We start from the raw sequence: 24,082 nt of genomic DNA, 5'->3' as shown, positions 1-24,082 counted from the left end.
ATGCCTTGCGACCGTGATATATATTATAGGCCTAAAGCAGAGACAATTTGAAGACACAGTGGCAGAATAAATTCTTATACCACAACTTCGTTTTATCACAAAACCAGATAGCAACCTCTTTCCAGTGAAATCCACAAAGCATATTGCACGTACAGTAACGGACGGGTACATGACCTACAGCATGGTCAAGCAAGTTCATGTGTTTGACATTTTCGGACCACTAAACAACTATTGATTTTGAACCACAGAGAGTTACAGCAAGTCGCAAAGAAAACAGGAGCTGCCTCCACTATTCCAGCACCATTTCAACATCATCAAATAAATCACCTACGCTTAGTCTAATACAGTGACAACTAAAAGATACCAAAAACAATTTAGTCCAATCAACGTAAGCTAAATATGATGTTGCTGTCCATGGTTCTGATTTCTGTGTGTGTGTGTGTGTGTGTGTGTGTGTGTGTGTGTGTGTGTGTGTTTGTGTGTGTGTGTGTATTATGCACGTTCACGCAAGTAGAAAACATGTTGACTCACCCTACTTGTACAGAAAAGCCAATGCCATCCTCCTCTCTTTAATGTTGACGAAACGTCCTACCACTGTCACACAGTGACAGGCTACCGGGCTAAAATGTTAGCTAGTTAGCTCGTTAACACTAGCCTTCTACATCTAGCTACATATTGAACTTCCATCCACAGGCCAGGGGCACAGCAATGTATGAATTAATGGTTGGATCAGAATCGGAATTATAATCATTGGCTAGTATGGAGAATTAAGTACAACCACAAGTTCAAATCCCTATTTCCATCCATGGCTAATTTTGGAAAATGACATTTTTAGCTAGCTGGCTATCTAGCCCTCGGAGGACAAAAACACAACGAGATGCAACAATTCAAGTTTTTCTGTAAATTTACGTATGTTCTCAATGGGATTTGATAGGATTCCAACTGGCTTCACTTGTCACTTTGTTTTGTGCTCCAGGACCATTCACAATTGCGCTCGCTTAGTTTAGCTCAAAGCTGATTGGCTAATTTTATACTTTTCTTGTCAGGGGACGCCAGATGCTAGCCGGCTTCTCTTGCCTTCAATGTTACCGGCGGCAACAATGTCGTACTCGTTGGACCAGACAGCATCAGATACATGGCCTACACGTAGAGACAGAGGGCGCTGTTTCGCTCACTTATAGGTTTTCTCCTGTGAGATGCATTCAGCCTCTTGCAAATTGAAGAAAAATGATGAGACACAGAGAGACGAACGATACATTTTTTAAATATAAATATTTAAACAATTTTATTGGTCAATTTTGGGTGGAAGCCTGGCTTCCCTTGGCATCTATGGATTTGCTTCCGTTTAAGAAATGTTTTTCAACATAATCGGTAGAATGAATACATCCCTGATCACACGCAAACACAGTTAATTTTCATAGCAACCAGATAAAAACAGCATAATCACTTTCCTTGTTGTATATGTAATTCCTTCTCACAACTATCTATGTGTTTTCACTTTCCTTGTGGACTTCAGTGCACAACACATCAGCTGTCTCACACCAGGCAAAAAACTTCTCTCTCGGCATGTCCAGCCCACTCATTATCTCAGCCAATCATGGATAGTGGGAAGGTTGCCTCTTGTTCTGTGGCTTAACCAACAAGGCTCGTAATTGAACCATTTTATTCATATGGCATACAAGTTTGTTATTAAGACACATGAAAGTTCACATGTCCCAGAAGGCATTTCTGCCCAAAAACACATTTTTATAAAAAATGTAAAAAATTTACTCTCCTGTGAAGTTGAGACTTTCGGAGATGGGAGAGGCAGGACTTGCAGCGCGATCTGCGTCACAAATAGAACTGACTTCTATTTTAACGCTTGGCAACGCAGACGCTCGTTGGCGCGCGCGAGCGCTGTGGGTGCAACAATTGAATAATATAGATTTCTACATTTATTTTACAACACTCGCGAGCGGTGTAGTCAGCCTCTTAGAGGGAGACAGAGAGCACATTCTAGAGAGAGGCAGCCTACTAGTGCGTCTTCGCCACACACCCCTTCACTAGAAATTGTGTTGACATTTTAAATTAGGGATGTCATTTATGAAAATATTAAAGCTGCATTATTTTAGACTTTTAGAGTTTAGCCTACAGCAGAAAATGCATGTGAAACATTAATGTTCACTGCCTGGCAGACAAGTCTAAACAATTCTGCTGGGTTGCGCTGCAATAAAGCGCTGCATTTTTTTCATTTTTTTCTTTCGGATACCTATGGGTATACCCGATACAGACCTGACCCGATTTGGATCCAATTCTCCCTCATCACGGATATATTTTGAGTCGGATCTGGTCCACCTCGGACCTGAATCGGATGGGGTTTTGATTTTCACACAAAAAAATGTGCGCCCTGCCCTGTGTCGGGATGGGAATTTCACAGATCCAATTCGGTTCCGATTTCAATTTCTGGATCTGAGAAGACCTCTAATATACAGTACTCACAGTCACTGGTTCAACCTCAATAAGAATTTCTCATGGTGGAATTCACAAACCTGGAACTCAGCCTGCAGAAAGACAGAATGCATAGTCATGGTAAAAATGTTTAATGAAACCTGAATTAACAAAATAGCTAAAAATAACAGTGAATCGTTTTCAAAGTGAATGAAGCTCACTCACCTTTTGCAAATTAAAGCATGTTCTTCCTGAAGTCTACAGTAATGTGCAAGGTTGCATGCTGCAGCAGATAGAAAAGCACTGCAGTCCAGTGTGCATTTGTCCTAATGAAAACATCTCTATCTCCAACAAAAATATAGAGATAAAACAAGCTCTCAAAAATGGATGACCAAAATATGAATATGAAAAAATGCATAACAAATGTAAATAAAGCGTGATTCTCTCATTTTGACAGTGGAAAAGAAAGTTGACAACTTTCCGAGCCTTGCTCTCCATCTTGTTTCTATTTATGTTGATTGTTCAAGTAGGAAATTCAATGGTCATACAAAAAAGTGAGGGGGAAAAAATCCATCTCTGTTGTCCCAATGTTAGGGGAGCTATGGACTCCTACTTCTTTATCTCCTAAAATCATATTCTCCCAAATTACAAGAGTCGTTCTTTTCCTGGTGAACTAAGCCATCAATCAAATGTAAGCCACAGAAATGCTGACTCACAAGGGACATCATTGTCTTTTCAGTGGAACTAAAGGCAACATGTTTCTCAACTATCAGTGGTAGGATGTCTGATCTGTATTCAGCGAGGATTTGTTCAAATCTCTTTTCAGAACCGGTCCCAATACCTTTAAGGAGAAGTCAGTGGGTCCATTATCCTGGCTGTTTCATCTGTTTCGATAGAGGTGGTCTCTTCAGCATGCAGAGACCATACAGTTCCTGCATCAACGACCAGATATTTCAAACCGATCTTGCTAACCATCTTCTCCTCTGTATCATTTGCCTCTTTGTTGGATTTATTATGGATAAATGAATAAACAATATCCCCATTTTAAATAGAATTGTAACTAAGTAAACTTATACTCGGACAAGGAGTAATAAAAAGTTAATGAACACCATTCCAACTAGGAATAAAACGAATAGGTTGTGGATTGTGAAAACAGATGAGGTCGTTAGCCTATGGTTGACCCTACAGAAAGTTAGCTCTGGGGTTTTTAGATAAGGCAGTGAGTGCATTCCTAGGTTTTCTGTTAATTAAAACTGTCAGTTCAGTGGTGATCGATAATGTTGAGGGGTCAAAAGTTGTCTGGGAGTGTGTTAGTAAGTTAGAATGAACTTTTCACCTTACTTTGTCCCGGTCGAGAGGAGGGGATTCTGTTAAAGCAATGAAATGACGTCATGATCTGTATATAAACTGCTGCACGTGATTAAGTGGGAGCGCGCTCCGAGAATTAATTCTATTATCTATTATTGAAAGACTGGTCTGCATCTATTTTATGCAAACAAGAAATCTTAGAAATTCTCATAAAATAGATTAAGGGCTTTCAATTGATGAAAGCACATTGGCATAATTAAATTACAGTAACACTCTTGTATCCTTTTCGAATCCAATCTTTTTGACGATCTTGCAGGTGGAGTAGCTTCTTTTTTCTTGCATTGTTTAGCCACAAGAGGTATTATAAACACTTACTTTTAAAATTCTTAATTTGTGACATGTTTTTCTTAAAAATGCTACTTTCTCCCTCACCTCAAACTTTCTAAATGCCTGTTGTTTTTCGGTTACAGCTCATGAAGTACGCTTCATCACCTTCTCACCCTCATCTCCGTGGCCAGGCTTCTCTCTTACATCTTCACTATTGTTCTGGGGACACGCAGCTGTAACTGGAAAACTGCCTTTCCACTCTCTGCTGTCTTTCAAGAGCATGCGATGTTGCTGTAACTACTGTAGCAAATCGGTTGTCTCTTCTCTCTTCAGTCACATGCTGCATTCTGTTGTTATGTGAACGATTGGCTGAGCCTTGGATACAGCCAGTATTGCTCCAAACCGGCATCACTCGTTCTCTTACAGCCAATAGTGATCCAAAGCCCCCCTCAAAAAAACTTTTCTCATCGGATCTACACGAATCACGTAGGTCGCCAAAAGGTGACTAGTTTGCATCCCTGACGTTTACAGCTGTTTGAAGTTGAGCACCAACAGTTGTTGAATTCGTTTTAATCTCCCTATCACTTGATTTTGTATCTTCTAACAGACCACAAATAAGGCTTTGTTTTGTTGTGTCGTACCAATTTTCAGCATATGAATAACCTGCATCAAAGTGTCAGACCAAATGATAACTGGGGATATCTCCACCTCCTCCTCCTCTGGCATTATATCTACATCCATCTCACACCAACTAAACTATCTATCTGGGTGACAGCCAGGGTCACTTAAATGAAGTAATTTAGGCTAGACCTAGTCATTTCCAAGTAGCTGACCAGGCCTATCTCCTTAATCCTATGAATCAAATTGATTTTATAAAGCCCTTTTTACAACAACAATGAAAATGAGGAGATTCTGAGGAAGTAAGTTATATAATATTATAAATAACGTTAGTGGTGTAAATACAGTTGGTTCCAAGTGTAACGTTAGGCCTATAACAACTGACCAAGAGAGTAGCCTTCCATACGACAGTTGGGAATTTGAAAAAAATTTGGTCCTACGGCAAAATACCCCATCTTCCAGGTGGGTAACTGGTTAACTGAGTCCAACAGTGCATATCGAAACATTTTAAAGTCATTCAGATTAGAATTTAGGAAACAGAAAACTGTATGGAGATCAAATGTTTCATCGATGAGAAAATGTGCAGAATGTAGGCCAAAATCCATCTCTCTCCATCTTCTCCCACTTGCCGGCCCCTGGGCTTCCTCTCATCACCATATTTAGCAGTGAGTGGAAATGCCAACAGGATGTTTCACATTTATACATCCCGTGAAATATCTGGCTCATTGTTTTATCCGTGCCTTGAGTGTGTCTGAAAGTGGGCGTTGCAAAAGGGGAGATTAACAGCAATGGTGTAACATCAGTGGGTGGAGCAACAGCGATGGGTGTAACATCAGCGTTCCATTGTTGCTTAGACTGACCATAGGGTGCAGCGGGGTTCAGCTTAATGTTTATATAGCAGGCTAAGAGAACTAAGATAGCAGCTGAAGAAGAAGAGTTTGCTCAGGTTGGGACATGCTGCAAATGGTGAACAAGAAAAAAAGGAAGAAAGTGGAACATTTTATGTATAAATATGGAGTAGGGGATTGCACGAGCCTTCTGGGAGATCTGGTAAAGGAGAAGACGGTGGACAAGAAAAGAAGGAGAAAAGTGGAATATGTTTTGAGTGAATGGAAGATTAAGTGCTTGTGGAAGACTTTGAGGAGGAAGTTTAACGTGACGAGAGTGAGGATGAATTAACTGTGGCAGTTGCAGTGATGACTGCTGAGAAGACGTTGAGTGTAGAGGGAAGCAGTATGTTGAGGAAGTTTGGCATTGAGTGCAAAAAGAGGGATACACGCCCAAGTACTTCAGAGATGGAACCTGGCGAGAGTGAGGATGAAGTACCTGCGGTGAGGACCGCCGAGTTCGGGCCTCATCCCGAGGATGATAAGGATGATTCAGTCCCAGTGGGAGTAAGATTTGTAGAGAGACTAGATCCTTGCATTTTGGCTGATACATATTTTTTTTTTACCTTTATTTAACTAGGCAAGTCAGTTAAGAACAAATTCTTATTTACAATGACGGCCTACCCCGGCCAAACCTGGACGACGCTGGGCCGATTGTGTACCCCCCTATGGGACTCCCAATCACGGCCGGATGTGATACAGCCTGGATTCGCACCAGGGACTGTAGTGACACCTCTTGCAATGAGATGCAGTGTCTTAGACCACTGCGCCACTCGGGAGCCCATATGTGGTGTCAGGCTGGGTGGAGGAGAGGTTGGGAACTGTTGAGTTGGTGAAGGTAACTCGGAGTAGACTCATGATGATTTACTGTGTTTCCTCCACTCAGAGGGAGCGGGTGCTCCTGATTACGAGATTAGGGACAAGAATTGTGACTTGCTTAGCTCTCTGGAACAAGGCATGAGAGGTGTTTACAACGGGGTCGGCATTAAGTGTTGAGGAGGAGCAGTTGAAACTGAAGATTCCCGGTGTCTGTGACACCTGCCGTTTGGTGAGACGTAGAGCCGGTGGAGATTGTGGGGAAACGGAAAAGGCATTATCTGTCATGCTGAGTTTATATGCCAGATAAGGTCAAGGTAGGAAATGTTAGTTATCCTGTGAGAGCTTTTGTTCCGAAAATACTATGGTTTTAGGTTTCAAGTGTATGGGTATGTTGCAGCAATGTGTAGGAGGGAGATGCCTAAATGTGAAAAGTGTGCAGGAGGGCATGAGACGATGGAATGTGTGGTATCTGTGGAGAAAGTTGTGTGTTAGTTGTGGGGGTGTGTGTTAGATTGGAGGTGTCCGGTGAGAGAAAGGCCAATTGAGGTTTCCATGGTCAGAGTAGTACAGAAAGTGTTGTATGCCAAAGCAGTGAGAAAGTGTTAGAGTAAGATGGGTACAGGGTGATGGATCCTGAGAGTATTCGTGTGAGTAGGCAGGAGAGAGTGATGGGAAGAATATGTTCTTTAGTAAGGTGGACCTTTTTTAGCGTGTATAGCCATGGTTGTCAATTGTACTGCAGGAATGGATGGAAAGTCACAGAAAATAGTGGTAGCGGTGGCAGCTGCAGAGAAGTACTTGGGATTGCAAAGATTTACTGCATAACAGCTACAGGGGGTGTTGAGTGGTAGTGTTATGTTCTCTCAGACCGTTGGTCTGGAGTAGGACTAGATTGAAATAAATAGTGGAATTGGGTGTTGTATTATTTTGTGATATTTTTTTTGAGAGGTCTAATAGTTAGCAGGGCAATTTGAATTTTTCACAATTTTGTATTACTGTATCAAAGAATTTCATGTAGTTAGGCCGTGAATGGCCTCACACACCAGTACAGTAGGTGGCGGTGTATGCACCTAAAAATTGGATGCTATCCGCCAACCAAATCCCAAAGAAAAATGTAGCAGGCTAGGAGAGTTAACATGGCAGGTTGGAAAAATGAACGTGGCAGGTTAGGAGAATGAGGTTAAGGTTAGGAAAATGATTAGGCTTAGCTAAAATGCGTAGCAGGTTTGGATAATTAACATGGCAGGTTAGGAAAATTAGGTTATTAAGGTTTGGAAAAGAGTTAAGGCTTAGCTAAAATGCTTAGCAAAACTGTCTTGAGTGGCAACAAATCTGCCCAATTAGCTGATTCACTTTCCATACACCCACTTCTGCTGATACTCCCACTTTTGTTGACACGCCCACTTTCAGACACACTCCATGTATGCAGCCCATGACCCATGATACTCTAGATTGGACATTTTTTAGCAGTTACAGTCATAAGCTATTTGTCAGTGTATATCATAATACATATATTAAAACAATGCTAAATCAAAGAAACATAAAGTAAAATGTTGCTAGGGCTGTCCTTTGTCTATTCTCTAAAGAAGACATGCAGGAAAAGTCAGGAATTTAAGTCTCCACCTTAACTTGAATGTGGCACAATGCAGCTTTGCTTTCATGTCAGGGACCAGATTGCCAATGGCCATGGATGACAACCTGCATGGACCCTGGAGAGTACTGCTTGTGGTTGTGGATCCATGTGAAGTTGTTCCATGTGTAACGGAGTAACCCTGTGTGTGAATAAACTTGAAACCGAGCGATGATAAATACCTGACTGCTCCACAGTAGTCTTGTAGCAGCAGTGACTCTGGGGAGGAGCTGGTCTTGGAACCTATCTCCAAATACATTTGAAGTCGGAAGTTTACGTACACTTAGGTTGGAGTCATTAAACTCGTTTTTCAACCCCTCCACAAATTTCTTGTTAACAAACTATAGTTTTGGCAAGTCGGTTAGGACATCTACTTTGTGCATGACAAGTCATTTTTTCAATAATTGTTTACAGACAGATTATTTCCCTTATAATTCACTTTATCACAATTCCAGTGGGTCAGAGGTTTACATACACTAAGTTGACTGTGCCTTTCAACAGCTTGGAAAATTATGTCATGGCTTTAGAAGCTTCTGATACGCTAATTGACATAATTTTAGTCAATTGGAGGTGTACCTGTGGATGTATTTCAAGGCCTACCTTCAAACTCAGTGCCTCTTTGATTGACATCATGGGAAAATCAAAAGAAATCTGCCAAGACCTCAGAAAACAATTGTAGACCTCCATAAGTCTGGTTCATCCTTGGGAGCAATGTCCAAATGCCTGAAGGTACCACGTTCATTTGTACAAACAATAGTACGCAAGTATGAACACCATGGGACCACGCAGCAGTCATACCGCTCAGGAAGGAGACGCGTACTGTCTCCTAGAGATGAACGTACTTTGTGTGCGAAAAGTGTAAATCAATCCCAGAAAAACAGCAAAGGACCTTGTGAAGAGGCTGGAGGAAACAGATACAAAAGTATCTATATCCACAGTTAAACGAGTCCTATATCGACATAACCTGAAAGGCCATTCAGCAAGGAAGAAGCCACGGCTCCAAAACCGCCATAAAAAAGCCAGACTACGGTTTCAACTGCACATGGGGACAGAGATTGTACTTTTTGGAGAAATAACTTCTGGTCTGATGAAACAAAAATATAACTGTTTGGCCATAATGACCACTGTTATGTTTGGAGGAAAAAGGGGGAGGCTTATAAACCGAAGAACACCATTCCAACCGTGAAGCACTGGGGTGGCAGCATCATGTTGTGGGGGTGCTTTGCTGCAGGAGGGACTGGTGCACTTCACAAAATAGATGCCATCATGAGGAATTGAAAATGATGTAGATATTTTGAAGCAACCTTTCAAGACATCAGTCAGGAAGTTAAAGCTTGGTCGCAAATGGGTCTTCCAAATGGACAATTACCCCAAGCATACTTCCAAAATTGTGGCAAAATGGCTTAAGGACAACAAAGTCAAGGTATTGGAGTGCCCATCACAAAGTCCTCACCTCAATCCCATAGAAAATTTGTGGGCAGACCTGAAAAAGCATGTGCGAGCAAGGAGACCTACACACCTGACTCAGTTACACAAGCTCTGTCAGGAGGAATGGGCCAAAATTCACTCAACTTATTGTGGGAAGCTTGTGGAAGGCTACCCGAAACGTTTGACCCAAGTTAAACAATTTAAAGGCAATGCTACCAAATACTAATTGAGTGTATGTAAACTTCCCACACACTGGGAATGTGATGAAAGAAACAAAAGCTGAATTAAATCATTCTCTCTACTATTATTCTGACATTTCACATTCTTAAAATAAAGTGGTGATACTAACTGACCTAAAACAGGGAATATTTACTAGGATTAAATGTCAGGAATTGTGAAAATGAAGTTTAAATGTATTTGGCTAGGGTGTATGTAAACTTCTGACTTCAACTGTAGGTCTGTAACAGTTTGGGTCTAGAGTGTCTCCCCCTTTGAAGAGGCGGGTGACAGCGGCAGCTTTTCAATCTTTGGGGATCTCAGACGATACGAAAGAGAGCTTGAACAGGCTAGTAATAGTGGTTGCAACCATTTCGGCTGATAATTTTAGAAAGAGAGGGTCCAGATTGTCTAGCCCGGCTGATTTGTAGGGGTCCAGATTTTGCAGCTCTTTCAGAACATCAGCCATCTGGAAATGGGGAGGCTTGGGCAAGTTGAAGTGAGGGGTGCAGGGCTGTTGACCAGGGTAGGGGTGGCCAGGTGGAAAGCATGTAGAAAAATGCTTATTGAAATTCTCAATTATCATGGATTTATCGGTGGTGACAATGGTTCCTAGTCTCAGTGCAGTAGGCAGCTGGGAGGAGGTGCTCTTATTCTCCATTTCTCATCTTCTACACAGCGCAGATGTGTGGCCATATATATATCTGCGCTGTGTAGAAGATGAGAAATTCAAAGAGATGAATACTGGCAAACCAGGTGCTTGCTATGATCTGCTATGATCCTTGTCACGTCGTTAGTCTCTCGCACTAGTTTTGATCATGGCTGTACTGCTATTTTTCTCATAGTCTTCTATTTACTTGTAGATAACACTCAATTATTTCATTAATGTATTTTATTGGAATTATATGACTGGACAATTTGAAGTGGTGGCTGCATGCATGCTATATTGGGTCAGTTTGTAATTCAAGCCTATTTCGTAAAATTGCTCCATTAATCCTTAATCCTAGTCCAGATCTATCCATTTATTGATTACATTTCTTCATCTATCAAATCCCCTCATGTAGACCTATACCCCAATCCCCCTATAGATTATAGAGAACAACATAATATTTCGTGTCTGAATGTAGCCTACTCGTTTATCGATTTGTTCGATTTATTTTAAGCATTTTGGCATCACAGCATCTTTTATTAATTTTAAGATTTGCATGATAATTTTTAAAAGTATATGAGTAAAATGTGCAACTGGTGGATGTCGACTGTGGTCTTTCGTTTGAGAATCCAGTTTGAGAACCCCTGGACTTCACCAAAGTGTTTAAGCACTGTTATGAGACGCAATGTGGATGGATGATTCAGTGATTGCCAACTCATCTCTTTGGATTTCTCGTCTTCTACACAGCGCAGATTTGCCGAATGGACACCTGCGCTTTTATGCATATATTTATACATATGTTATGATAAAATGATTGACAACCATGACCCGAAAATGTTATGACTGTCCATGGGTAGGCTATGCCTAAAATATGGGAAACTTGTCCCCCCGCAGGTGAGGAATTATGCATTGAGACACTCTTCCCAATTTCGATGTCTACGCGATCTTACGGCCGACTCTGTGATGCTGAGCGGCCGTGGGCCTGTGCAGCGCGCAATGCATTTCGATTTGCATTCGACCACAATCACAGCAGCCATCCTGCGGACGATCTACCGCTGTCAGGCGGACGTCGGGAGATGTATGTGTCGCGTCTGGGATGTAAATATAGCCTTTTCTTTTGCTGGCTTTCTCTAAGAACTCCCCTTGTTCTGCCACCAATTTGCGCGCATCGCCCTTGTGCCGCAATGTTTGCAAACACAGAAAGGGGTCTATAGTCCGATGAATAAAATAAAACTGAGGGATTGTAGGCGGGACGTATACTGTGGCCCATATATACAGGAAATTGTGGTCGATGGGGAAGAAAGTTCGCCAGCAAAATAAAACGTTTTCGTTGTCCTCTCGTCACAGTTCTGTCTGTACAATGGATTGGAAGGGAGATACTGGCGTAAGTTGAACTTTACAGTGATTCTTGATTGAAGAGGAAGGGAATCATTGTTTTATATTCAGAGCGTTGCTAAAATAGCCAGCATGTGTAGCTACTGATAGTTAGCTGCTTCCTGAACTGGCAGCAAGTTTGGTGGAAATGCCATTGAGAAAAGGCAGCAGTCATGCACGCCAAGGCGAGCTAACGTTAGCTTGCTAATAACGTTAAAATAACTAAACTGGCACTGATCAGTAGGCATGTAAATGTCAGATTACCAACGACGTTTCAGACAACTGTCATCGTCTATGCATCTGGCGTTAGTATAGCTAGCGAGGTTGGTTTGGTAGCTGTATCACAACCGGCGGTGATTGGGAGTCCCATAGGGCGGCGCACAATTGGCCCAGCGTCGTCCGGGTTTCTGCCGGTGAAGGCCGTCATTATAAATACAAATGTGTTCTTAATTGACTTGCCTAGTTAATTATTTTATTTGTTTTAATATCTGGATATGTGTGTCGTAGAACTGGGAAACTGTATTAGTTAGCTGACTTCCTAACAAAGCTGCAGTAACTAGTTTAGCTAGGTTTGATAACTGGTGGGATCAAGTCACTATTGTTCGAGTCACTAGGTCCGTGTCCCAGGAAGAACAGGTCGAGTCAAGGCCAAATCGTGTATTGTTAGAGAGAGTAGAGTCCAGTCAAGTTTTTTTTAATTTTATATATATCTAAAATCAAGGGGAAATAGCACTATATTTATTTCAAACTACCACACAGACCTGTTCATTATGTTGTCTACAACATATTTTGATTATGTAAGAATGATTAAAAAAATAATAATTTTCAAGACATTTCAAATGCACGTTTCATAAGTTTATTTTTATTTTTTAAATGACGTACCAAAAGACCATTAGGCCAATGCTAGTAATTATTGCTTGATGCCAGAGTATGTGAGCCCAATTTGACTGGAGCGCAGAGCAAGTTTCCCTAAAGCTGGAGCGCTCACATCACCATCCCCAGTGGCTCTGCAAACAGTGAGAGGGTTTTCTCCGCTGCTGGCCTGCTCTCCATGCACCATCACATGGAGCCTGAATCTACAGACTGTCCAAACTCATGTTTCTAAAAGTGAAATCAAAGTCACTGTTGGCTGAGCCTAATCATTTTAGGTTTAATTTGTATGTAATTATAAACAAAGTCAGTCTGTATGCACCATTTATAGACAGAATCATGATTTCATACAACAAAATGGTTAAATGCTGAGCGCTTAATGTTGCTGCCAGCCTTGTGTGTCGCACTCGCAAATGCTTCACAATGTATTTATTTGTAGGCTATAGCCTTGAAGTAATTTAAATAGCCAAAAAAAATATAGCCTCAATAATTCATATTCCTTCCTTCTCTGGCTACCGGTCTGGCTCCTGACCTATTTAGTGTTTATATGCTGTTTAATACGACATGTAGCCTATTTAAAATTATGAGTGCTTCTTAGTCACCTTTTCATGTTTGTTAAAATAATTTTTATTAAAATCATATGGCCTGGTTTTAATACTTCAAAACCAAATGGTAGGTCCAGGTAGTCACAAAAATAGATGGGTGTTGGTTAAATGGTGATTTAATATTTATTTTTTTAAACGAATGGAGCAGATGTTACAAGCGGTTGGAATGGAGTTTTAAGTGGGATTTCCGACCGCTTAACTCTACTCACATACTCTGCTTGATGCCTCATTGCTGGTGAGTTTGCAAAGTAAACCATTTATATTTTTGATTACCAAACCATTTTTGGAGCTGAATATGTATTTACGGTAATCCTCTCCCTACAATTGGGCACCCGATCCAGTCATTGTTAGTATTCGATATCAAGTAGGGATACCATGTCGCTTCTCTGGAGTCCAGAGCAAGCAGAATCATACGGCCCATCTACCTGTATGCAGTGAAGATTGCAGGATTGGAAGGAAAGCATGGTCTGTCTGCACCACACTCTATCACTTTGGAAGGCTGCCTGCCTGTGGAATGCTCATTGCCAACTGGGGAGGCCTTTTCTTCCTCACAAATACTGCAATTAATATGCCAGATTATGTTACTTCTTCATCCCATGATATTGAAGGCAGTGCAATGTTAGAGCCAGTGGTTTAGTGATGCCTGGAAAAGTGGGTATACTCAACACTTTCTCTTATTATTAAAATAGATAAATGAGACTGAAATTCACAGGTTTCAGATTATTCACCCCAAAATTCAGTCACACTCTCTTTTAATAGCAAAATAACTAAACGGAATGTTCTAAATCCACAACAATGTTTAAACCACATCAGGAGAACACTTTTGAGGTCTGGAAAAAAATCTAAGAAATGTATTTTTGAGTGTAGTTACCCTTTAATTCAACTGTGCAGGCACCTAGCACTGTTTGGTTAAGTGTTTCTGTAGCACACATGAGAGGGAGGTTGCAAAACAAATGGCCACTGGATTGATGCAAATAATCATGATATCATTCAGCAAGGTAGGCATGGGCTAATTTTGTAGCTAAACTCAGCAAAAAAAGAAATGTCCTATTTTCAGGACCCTGACTTTCAAAGATCATTTGTAAAAATCCAAATAACTTCACAGATCTTCATTGTAAAGGGTTTTAACAGTTTCCCATGCTTGTTCAATGAACCATAAACAATTAATGAACATGCACCTGTGGAACAGTCGTTAAGACACTAACAGTTATCAGACGGTAGGCAATTATGGTCACAGTTAAGGAAACTAGTGACACTAAAGAGGCCTTTCTCCTGACTCTGGAAAAACCCCAAAATAAAGATTCCCAGGATCCCTGCTCATCTGTGTGAATGTTCCTTAGGCATGCTGCAAGGAGGCATGAGAACTGCAGATATGGCCAGGGCAATAAATTGCAATGTCCAATTTGAGAGACGCCTAAGACAGCGCTACAGGGAGACAGGACGAACAGTTGATCGTCCTCGCAGGGGCAGACCACGAGTAACAACACCTGCACAGGATCGGTACATCCGAACATCACACCTGCGGGACAGGTACAGGATGGCAACAACAACTCCCCGAGTTACACCAGAAATGCACAATCACTCCATCAGTGCTCAGACTGTCCGCAATAGGCTGAGAGAGGCTGGACTGAGGGCTTGTAGGCCTGTTGTAAGGCAGGTCCTCACCAGACATCACCGGCAACAACGTCACCTATGGGCACAAACCCACCGTCGTTGGGACGAGTCATGGTTTTGTCTCACCAGGGGTGATGGTCGGATTCGCGTTTAATCGTTGAAGGAATGGGCATTACACCAAGGCCTGTACTCTGGAGCAAAATCAATTTGGAGGTGGAGGGTCCATCATGGTCTGGGGTGGTGTGTCACAGCATCCTCAGCCTGAACTTGTTGTCATTGCAGGCTATCTCAACGCTGTGCATTACTGGGAAGACATCGTCCTCCCTCATGTGGTACCCTTCCTGCAGGCTCATCCTGACATGACCCTCCAGCATGACAATGCCACCAGTCATGCTGCTCGTTCTGTGCGTGATTTCCTGCAAGACAGGAATGTCATTGTTCTGCCATGTCCAGCAACGAGCCTGAATCTCAATCCTATTGAGCATGTCTGAGACCTGTTGGATCGGAGGGTGAGCGCTAGGGCCATTCCCCCCCAGAAATGTCCGGGAAGAGTGGGGTAACATCTCACAGCAAGAATTTGTGCAGTCAATGAGGAGGAGATGCACTGCAGTACTTAATGCAGCTGGTGGCCACGCCAGATACTCAATGTTACTTTTGATTTTGACCCCCCCCCCCCTTTGTTCAGGGACACATTCCATTTATGTTAGTCACTGAACTTGTTCAGTGACGTCTCAGTTGTTGAATCTTGTTATGTTCATACAAATATTTACTCATGTTCAGTTTGCGGAAAATGAACGCAGTTGACAGAGGACGTTTCTTTTTTTGCTGAGTTTATTAACATTTAATTGAAGGGTTTTGGGATAGGCCTAACGGTCTTCTGGTAGATGGAGAGGCTATCAATAGCATTGCTATATTTTTCCTGTTCCTTAATTGTTTGAAACCTGGATGTTTTTACTTCACATTATCAGTCATGTCTTACCGTGTGCACGTTCCTGCTCTTACGAAGAAATAATACTTTTTCAACATTTTAAGCTACATATTCTGATATGTTCCATCAGCCTTATTAATTGATATGGTGTTTACTTCCACTACACTAGCCTACTTAGATACGCATTGTGGGTATTAAGAAGTGAGTATACGCAATGCCTACCAAAAAAAGTGTGCCTACGGAGTATACCTGCGTATTAGTGCTTTGAGGTCAGGTCAGTTTCTGTTTGTTATTAAAAAATAATCACGGTTTTCGATAATTTTTTGCCATGAAATGCATTGTGAGTTGAATGTATTAACGACACAGAATAATACAATGAATAAGTCTCATGATGGTAGTGACTGTCTATTACTGCTTATCACTTATTCACATTACTTTAAAATACTTGTTTTAAAACATTTATTTCATTCCAAGTCATCTCATCTCTATAGAGCTGCTGTCTAACAAAATCACAATTTTAGTAGTTCTTCAGAGGTAATAAGGAATGCTTTTATGACTGCTGAATACCAACTATCAATCACTTAGATCATGTATTTTAAGGCTTGCGAAGCAACTGCTTTCTATCCCCCTCGAATTGTATATTCTCTTTCATTTTTTTTCCTTAGGGGGTCAAGTGTGATTCATCATTTCATAGAACACGTTTCCACTGCTCCAGAGTCCAATGGAGGCGAGCTTTACACCATTCCAGCCAAGGCTTGGCATTGCACATGGTGATCTTAGGCTTGTGTTCGGCTGCTCGGCAATGGAACCCGTTTCATGAAGCTCCCGACAAACAGTTATTGTGCTGATGTTGCTTCCAGAAGCAGTTTGGAACTATGTAGTAGTGTTGCAACCAAGGACAACGATTTTTACGCGCTTCAGCACTCGTTGGTCCCGTTCTGTGAGCTTGTGGCCAACCACTTCGCGGCTGAGCCGTTGTTGCTCCTAGACGTTTCCACTTCACAATAACAGCATTTACAGTTGGCCCGGGGCAGTTCTAGCAGGGCAGACATTTGACGAACTGACTTGTTGGAAAGGTGGCATCCTATGACAGTGCCACGTTGAAAGTCACTGAGCTCTTCAGTAAGACCATTCTGCTGCCAATGTTTGTCTATGGAGATTGCATGGCTGTGTGCTCAATTTTTTTACACCTGTCAGCAACGGGTGTGTCTGAAATAGCCAAATCCACTAATTTGAAGGGGTGCCCACATACGTGTGTGTGTGTGTGTGTATACAAAAATACAGATGGTAGGCTTTATGTAGCCTATTAAAATAAGTATTTTTTCCCACTCGCAACTCCCCAAAACCTCCCCAATTTGAGAACCCATGCGCTAGCTCACCCGACCTGAGCGTGTTTGCTGCTCCTATCAGAGAGCTGTATGAGTTTCACTAGCCAATCCATGGAGAGACTGTTACAAAACTTGGCCAGATAATCAAGTCATCAGTCTCAAGTCGAGTCTTGAGGCTCCAAGTTCAAGTCGAGTCTCCAGTTACTTTATATCACGTCGACTCTCAAGTCAGCAAATTTGTGACTCGAGTCCAAGTCATCCGACTCGAGTCCACACTGCTGTTTGTGGTCCAACTCCGTACAGTAACTGAGGATATTTGTTTGTGTTTGTGCCTTATTTTATAGATATTGCACCAACTTTTTGGGTAGTTTGTACAGTATTCCATTATGCCAAGAGGTCTCGTTAGAAACATGTCTTGAATGATGACCAATTCATCAGTGATGTTAGGTTCAAAGCCCAGTTTGGTTAATAACCCATGTTAGTATATTGGCTTGGTATTGTAGCTACTAAGAGATCAGTAACCCTTGGTTTGGTGACTTGGAGGATGGTACATTGTGCATACCAGGGATTGACATTAAAGTCTGAAAGGCTTTATGCCACCGGGCATGTCAGGAGTATTTAAAAATAAAAAAAAATTTAAAAAATGTTTTGGTTGCATGAAGATTATCACTTGCCCTGAAAATCTAAATGAGCTATTTACACTCAGTGTCATAATGCCTGCATTTCACCAGTGCACTCACACAGGGGAGGAATCAGAAAAATCAAACGGAATAATTTTATTTTGGTTCAGTAAAAAAAAAAAAAAAAATCAAGCGAGCTCAACTTGCCCGATTGCCATAAATGGTCATTTCCATGTAAAAGGACCCATGAGACCAACATGTGAAGTTCATAGTAGCATGTCAAATGAAAGCTAAGTCTGTATGTTTGCGAAATTAAGGCATATATACAGGTTTCTACCATTTTCCATCCTAAAAGTGTGGAATGAGCTGGTCAAACAGCTGGAAAAGGGGTATTTTTTTTAGAAAACATCTACCAGAAAAAGTCTGAAGGTATTAGAAATACACCATAATAATGTTGAAGAAAAGACCCCTGGCAACAAATATCAACACTTATATTTCGTTTTGATCAAATTATTTGCCTTGTGTAAGTTTAAGAAACATTGCCTTGTGCCTTGAGATTCTATTAACCAAAAACCCACTTATTGTATCTTTTAAGATAGTTCTTTATTTCTCTCCCTCATGAGAGAGGATAACGACATTTCGCAGAAGTAACAAAGTATACCTATCAATTAGTGTTTTTACTGATTTATAATTTGTTTATGAATTAAGTGTTTTTCAAACTAAATTCTGCTACCAAATCGGTAACAGAATTACTGCAATTGAATTTGCCACAATGAGATTAGTAGTCAAACCACAGTTGGGTTCACAAGTTTGGACAGCACAGTAGTGGAGTACATTCATGTACTGTACTGAACTCTGTACTATGTTGAGCTAAACTGTGCTATACTTTGATGTCCAAACTTGTGAAAAATAGATGTCTATGATTAGTTCAGATTTGTCCAGACCAACCTATTTGGTCTTGTTTGGGGGCAAAGCTCATTAAAATAATTGCCATTGTAAATAAGAATTTGTTCTTAACTGACTTGCCTAGTTAAATAAATAAAAACATTTTTTAATTGCTAGTGTGTAGAATAATACCCACATATGCAAAGGAAGATATGGCATTTAGGATACATTACCATGAAGAGTGACATAATTAAGCATTTCTGTGGAGTACAGATCAGGGACCCATGATTAAATTCCGTTACCGCAATTCCGTTACGAAGTGTAAATCCACTTCACTTACTGTAGTTAAATAACCAAAATAGATTTTATTTTCAAAGTTAATGTGTCATGTCACAGCTGACGCCCGATTTCATTCTGCAAACATCGTTGAATCTTAATTCGGAGTGTATTCTGAGATTTCAATGTTTGTTTGGCATACATTTTTTGAGTCTCACTGTAATTTGGTTACCATGGTATTGCCTTAATGCCATAAATTGTCTGTCTTTCACGTAAGCAATAGGGAGGAACCCGAAAGATCAGGCTACTGGAATTCTAGGCAGTTTGGATGTTTTCACGATTTTGTCGTTTTATCACCTGCCCAATGGGTCAACCTCAGAGCAGGCTCAATTTACGTGACTGCTCAGTTAAATTTCCCCAGGCAGTAGGCCAACCCTTAATGTCAATCACTGCATACCATCTATTTGCAACTCACCAGAATTGAGAATTCCCATCCATAGTTGATAATGTGCCCATTCTCTCTTTGTGTTTTTTTACAGTGTCACAACCATGACAGTTGCCATGGCCACGGGGGTCACTCGCATGTGCCTGCGGTGCATGGATTCGGGGATCACGGCAGTAGGATGGCACACGGATTCATGCCTGCTTTCCATGGCCAGTTTGGCCCAAGAGCTGGCCAGATGATAGACCCCACTCAGCAGCCCAAGAAACGTTTGCATATGGATGACAGCAGCAGCTGGGACATTGTCAAGGCAACACAGTAAGATTCACCTCTGTTGTGTCTCATACAAAGCCCTATTAATGGCCACACATTACAATTGTTGTGCTCCCAGCTCCATACCTCAGGTCAGAATTAGTGCACTTTATGGGTAATAGCTTTTCATTTGAAATCCCCCTCTGGAGATCCATAAAGCAGTAGGGATCAGATTGTTATGCTTACTACTTTGCCTTCAGGCTAAATGGCAATTCTGAGGACTGAATAGCTTTCAGGGATGTGAACACGTCACTCTTCCAGCGATATTCATCCACGTGAATCGTGTGGCTCCGTAAAATTTGGGCGGTGGGGTGGCGCGCACAAACCGATCTTCTCCCTGTGTGATCACTACCTTCTCTGGTGGTTGTGTCATCACGCACTCCACACAACAAACGTGCTTCCTTACCGGGAATTTTGGAATGCAACCTGTATTCGAAATGATGCATTAGAGTTATGTATGTTTCAATAGCGCAAATTACACACGAAAGTTATTAACGTTAGCTACCTGATATTAGCTATCTAGCTGACTTTAGCTAGCTAACTACGTTAGCATTTAAGTTGGCAAACTAACATTACCACCCGCTTGCCTCAGCTAATTGAATTTTTCCTCAGTTTACTTCACATCTGTGTAATAATCCACAGAACACTTACAGTGCCTTGCGAAAGTATTCGGCCCCCTTGAACTTTGCAACCTTTTGCCACATTTCAGGCTTCAAACATAAAGATATAAAACTGTATTTTTTTGTGAAGAATCAACAACAAGTGGGACACAATCATGAAGTGGAATGACATTAATTGGATATTTCAAACTTTTTTAACAAATCAAAAACTGAAAAATTGGGCGTGCAAAATTATTCAGCCCCCTTAAGTTAATACTTTGTAGCGCCACCTTTTGCTGCGATTACAGCTGTAAGTCGCTTGGGGTATGTCTCTATCAGTTTTGCACATCGAGAGACTGATTTTTTCCCCCATTCATCCTTGCAAAACAGCTCGAGCTCAGTGAGGTTGGATGGAGAGCATTTGTGAACAGCAGTTTTCAGTTCTTTCCACAGATTCTCGATTGGATTCAGGTCTGGACTTTGACTTGGCCATTCTAACACCTGGATATGTTTATTTTTGAACCATTCCATTGTAGATTTTGCTTTATGTTTTGGATCATTGTCTTGTTGGAAGACAAATCTCCGTCCCAGTCTCAGGTCTTTTGCAGACTCCATCAGGTTTTCTTCCAGAATGGTCCTGTATTTGGCTCCATCCATCTTCCCATCAATTTTAACCATCTTCCCTGTCCCTGCTGAAGAAAAGCAGGCCCAAACCATGATGCTGCCACCACCATGTTTGACAGTGGGGATGGTGTGTTCAGCTGTGTTGCTTTTATGCCAAACATAACGTTTTGCATTGTTGCCAAAAAGTTCAATTTTGGTTTCATCTGACCAGAGCACCTTCTTCCACATGTTTGGTGTGTCTCCCAGGTGGCTTGTGGCAAACTTTAAACAACACTTTTTATGGATATGGCAAAAGGTCGCAAAGTTCAAGGGGGCCGAATACTTTCGCAAGGCACTGTATATGCATTGGAGGAAGCGCGAGATTAACTATGGGGTAAATCCATTTTTAATTCAATCATTTTTTTACAGCATACCTTTTTGTTGTTTTTAATTTAAAACATAACTTATCAGACATGTTTGTCCATGGTAGAAGTGGTCATAAAGTGACTTTTTTAGCCCTGAAGGCCAAAACATTCAGGAGATCAAGGTGCTCAAAGTTGACCCATTTTGCATACCCCACCATACCATGAGACATCCATGTCTTCATCACTGGAAAATATAGTCTGATTATAATTTAAAAGTCTACAAACAGGGCTGTCATTATTTTAAAATAAATGACCCAAAAAATGAACAATTGTGCCATTAACCTTAAGATAAATTATATAAAAATGTGTGAACATGTATAAACACCTCATCTGTGGTTTGTGTGTTGTGCCCGCCATCGGTTGAGACGCATGCTCTTGAATACAGGGTGGGTGTCATTTCAATCATTAGCGGTTTCCATTAACTTGTGCAGTGCACATTTTTTTTTTGTTGACATTTAGAAAGCTCGCATAGATGTGATGAATGGAAATGCACCCTAGCAGGAAATTGACTGTGTTGATTAAAACAGTTTACCGTAATTTCTTACAACCTACAAAAAAAAATACTATTTAGCAAAAACCTACAATGTTGAATAAAATGGAGTGGTTGAAGTGTTTCCATGACTCATTTAGGCAAATTACGCGTTAATAAATTAGCGACAGCCTGCATGCCCTCCCGTCTACAGTGCCTTCAGAAAGTATTCATACCCCTTGACTTTTTAAAAACATTTTTTGGGGTTACATCCTGAATTTTAAAATGAATTACATTGAGATGTTTTGTCACTGGCCTACACACAATACCCCATAATGCCAGTGGTATTGTCTTTTTATAATTGTGTAAATTAATAACAAATGGAAAGCTGAAATGTCTTAATTCAGTATTCAACCCCTTTGTTATGGCAAGCCTACATAAGCGCAGGAGTAAAAAAAAAAATGTGCTTAACAAATCAAATGTTTTGTCACATGTGCCGAATACAACGGGTGTAGACTTTACTGTGAAATGCTTACAAAAATGTAGTTGTAAGAAAAATAAAAGTTAAGAAAATATTTACTAAATAAAGTAATAAAAAAAACAAAAACAACACTAACATTTAATGAGGCTATATACAGGGGGTACCGGTATAGAGTCAAAGTAATTGAGGTAATATGTATGTGTAGGTAGGGAGTAAAGTGACTGCATAGATAATAAACTGCTGTGAGTAGTGGGGTGGGGGGTGTAAATGCAAATAGTCTGGGTAGCCATTTAATGAACTGTTCAGCTGTTTTATGGCTTGAGGGTAGAAGCTGTTAAGGAGCATTTTGGACCTAGACTTGGCGCTCCGGTACCGCTTGCCGTGCGGTAGCAGAGCGAACAGTCTGTCTAGGGTGGCTGGAGTCTGACAATTTTTTGGTTCTTCCTCTGATGCTGCCTAGTGTAGAGGTCCTGGATGGCAGGAAGCTTGGCCCCAGTGACGTAATGGGCTGTACCCACTACCCTCTGTAGCGCCTTGCAGTCGGATGCAGAGCAGTTGCTATACCAGGCGGCGATGCAACCAGTCAGCATGCTCTTGATGGTCTAGCTGCAAAACCGTTTGAGGATCTGAGGACCCATACCAAGTATTTTCAGTCTCCTGAGGGGGAATAGGTGTTGCTGTGCCCTCTTTACTACTCTTGGTGTGTTTGGACCGTGATAATTTTTTGATGATGTGGACACCAAGGAACTTTAAGCTCTCGACCTGCTCCACTACAGCCCCATTGATGTTAATGGGGGCCTGTTCAGCCCTCCTTTTCCTGTAGTTCACAATCAGCTCCTTTTGTCTTGGTCACGTTGAGATAGAGTTTGTTGACCTGGCACCACACTGCCAGGTCTCTGACCTCCCTATAGGCTGTCTCATCATTGTTGGTGATCAGGCCTACCACTGTTGTCGTCGGCAAACTTAATGATGGTGTTGGAATCGTGCTTGGCCACGCAGTCGTGGGTGAACAGGGAGTACAGGAGGGGACTAAGAATGCACCCCTGAGGGGGCCCCCGTGTTAAGGATCAGCGTGGCAGATGTGTTGTTGCTTACCCTTACCACCTGGGGGTCGGCCCATTAGGAAGTCCAGGATCCAGTTGGGAGGCAATTAGTCCCAGGTTCCTTAGTTAAGTGATGAGCTTTGAGGGCACTATGGTGTTAAACTGAGCTGTAGTCATTGAACAGGACTCATAAGTTCCATGGGCTCGCTCTGTGTGCAATAATAGGGTTTATCATGAATGACTACCTCATCTCTGTACCACACACATACAATTGTCTGTAAGGTCCCTGAGTTGTGCAGTGAAATTGAAACACTGATTCAACCATAAAGACCAGGGAGGTTTTCCAATGCCTCGCAAAGAAGGGAACCTATAAATAAAAAGCAGACATTGAATATCCCTTTGAGCATGGTTAAGTTATTAATTACACTTTGGATGGTGTATCAATACACCCAGTCACTACGAAGATACAGGTGTACTTCCTAACTCGGTTTCGGGAGTGGATGGAAACCGCTCTGAGATTTCACCATGAGGCCAATTGTGACTTTAAAACAGTTACAGCGCTTAATGGCTGTGATAGGAGAACTGAGGATGGATCAACAAGATTGTAGTTACTCCACAATACTAACCTAATTGACAGAGTAAAAAGAAGAGAGCCTATACAGAATACAAATATTCCAAAACATGCATCCTGTTTGCAACAGGGCACTAAAGTAATACTGCAAAACATGTAGCAAAGCAATTAACTTTTTGTCCTGAACCTGGTTCAGTCTGCTTTCCACCAGACACTGGGAGATGAATTGACCTTTCAGCAGGACCATAACCTAAAAGGCCAAATCTATGCTGCAGTTGCCTACTTACCAAGAAGACCGTGAATGTTCCTGAGTGACCGAGTTCATTTG

General features: G+C 41.4%; 1 protein-coding gene across 4 annotated transcripts in view; it reads left to right on the top strand.

Moving 5' to 3' along the window:
* Positions 1-5,625: 5,625 nt before the first annotated feature.
* Positions 5,626-24,082, top strand: part of LOC110506292 (putative palmitoyltransferase ZDHHC13) — a 40,782-nt gene continuing 22,325 nt past the window's right edge. The window contains exons 1-3 of one of the 4 annotated variants that reach the window (XM_090221784.1): positions 11,338-11,693; positions 13,307-13,393; positions 19,349-19,569. In XM_090221784.1, the coding sequence (XP_090077910.1) occupies positions 19,433-19,569 (137 nt within the window). In that variant the 5' untranslated portion in view covers positions 11,338-11,693; positions 13,307-13,393; positions 19,349-19,432. Of the gene's footprint in view, positions 6,075-11,257; positions 11,694-13,306; positions 13,394-19,348; positions 19,570-24,082 lie in introns of those variants that run through there. The other 3 variants (XM_090221781.1, XM_090221780.1, XM_090221783.1) reach the window with 3 other exon arrangements.

The sequence above is a fragment of the Oncorhynchus mykiss genome, chromosome 26, assembly GCF_057628025.1.
Source record: "Oncorhynchus mykiss isolate SJ-2025 chromosome 26, ASM5762802v1, whole genome shotgun sequence".
Classification (NCBI taxonomy): domain Eukaryota; kingdom Metazoa; phylum Chordata; class Actinopteri; order Salmoniformes; family Salmonidae; genus Oncorhynchus; species Oncorhynchus mykiss.
Note: the sequence above shows the minus strand (reverse complement) of the source record. Positions and strands in the feature narration are given on the sequence as shown.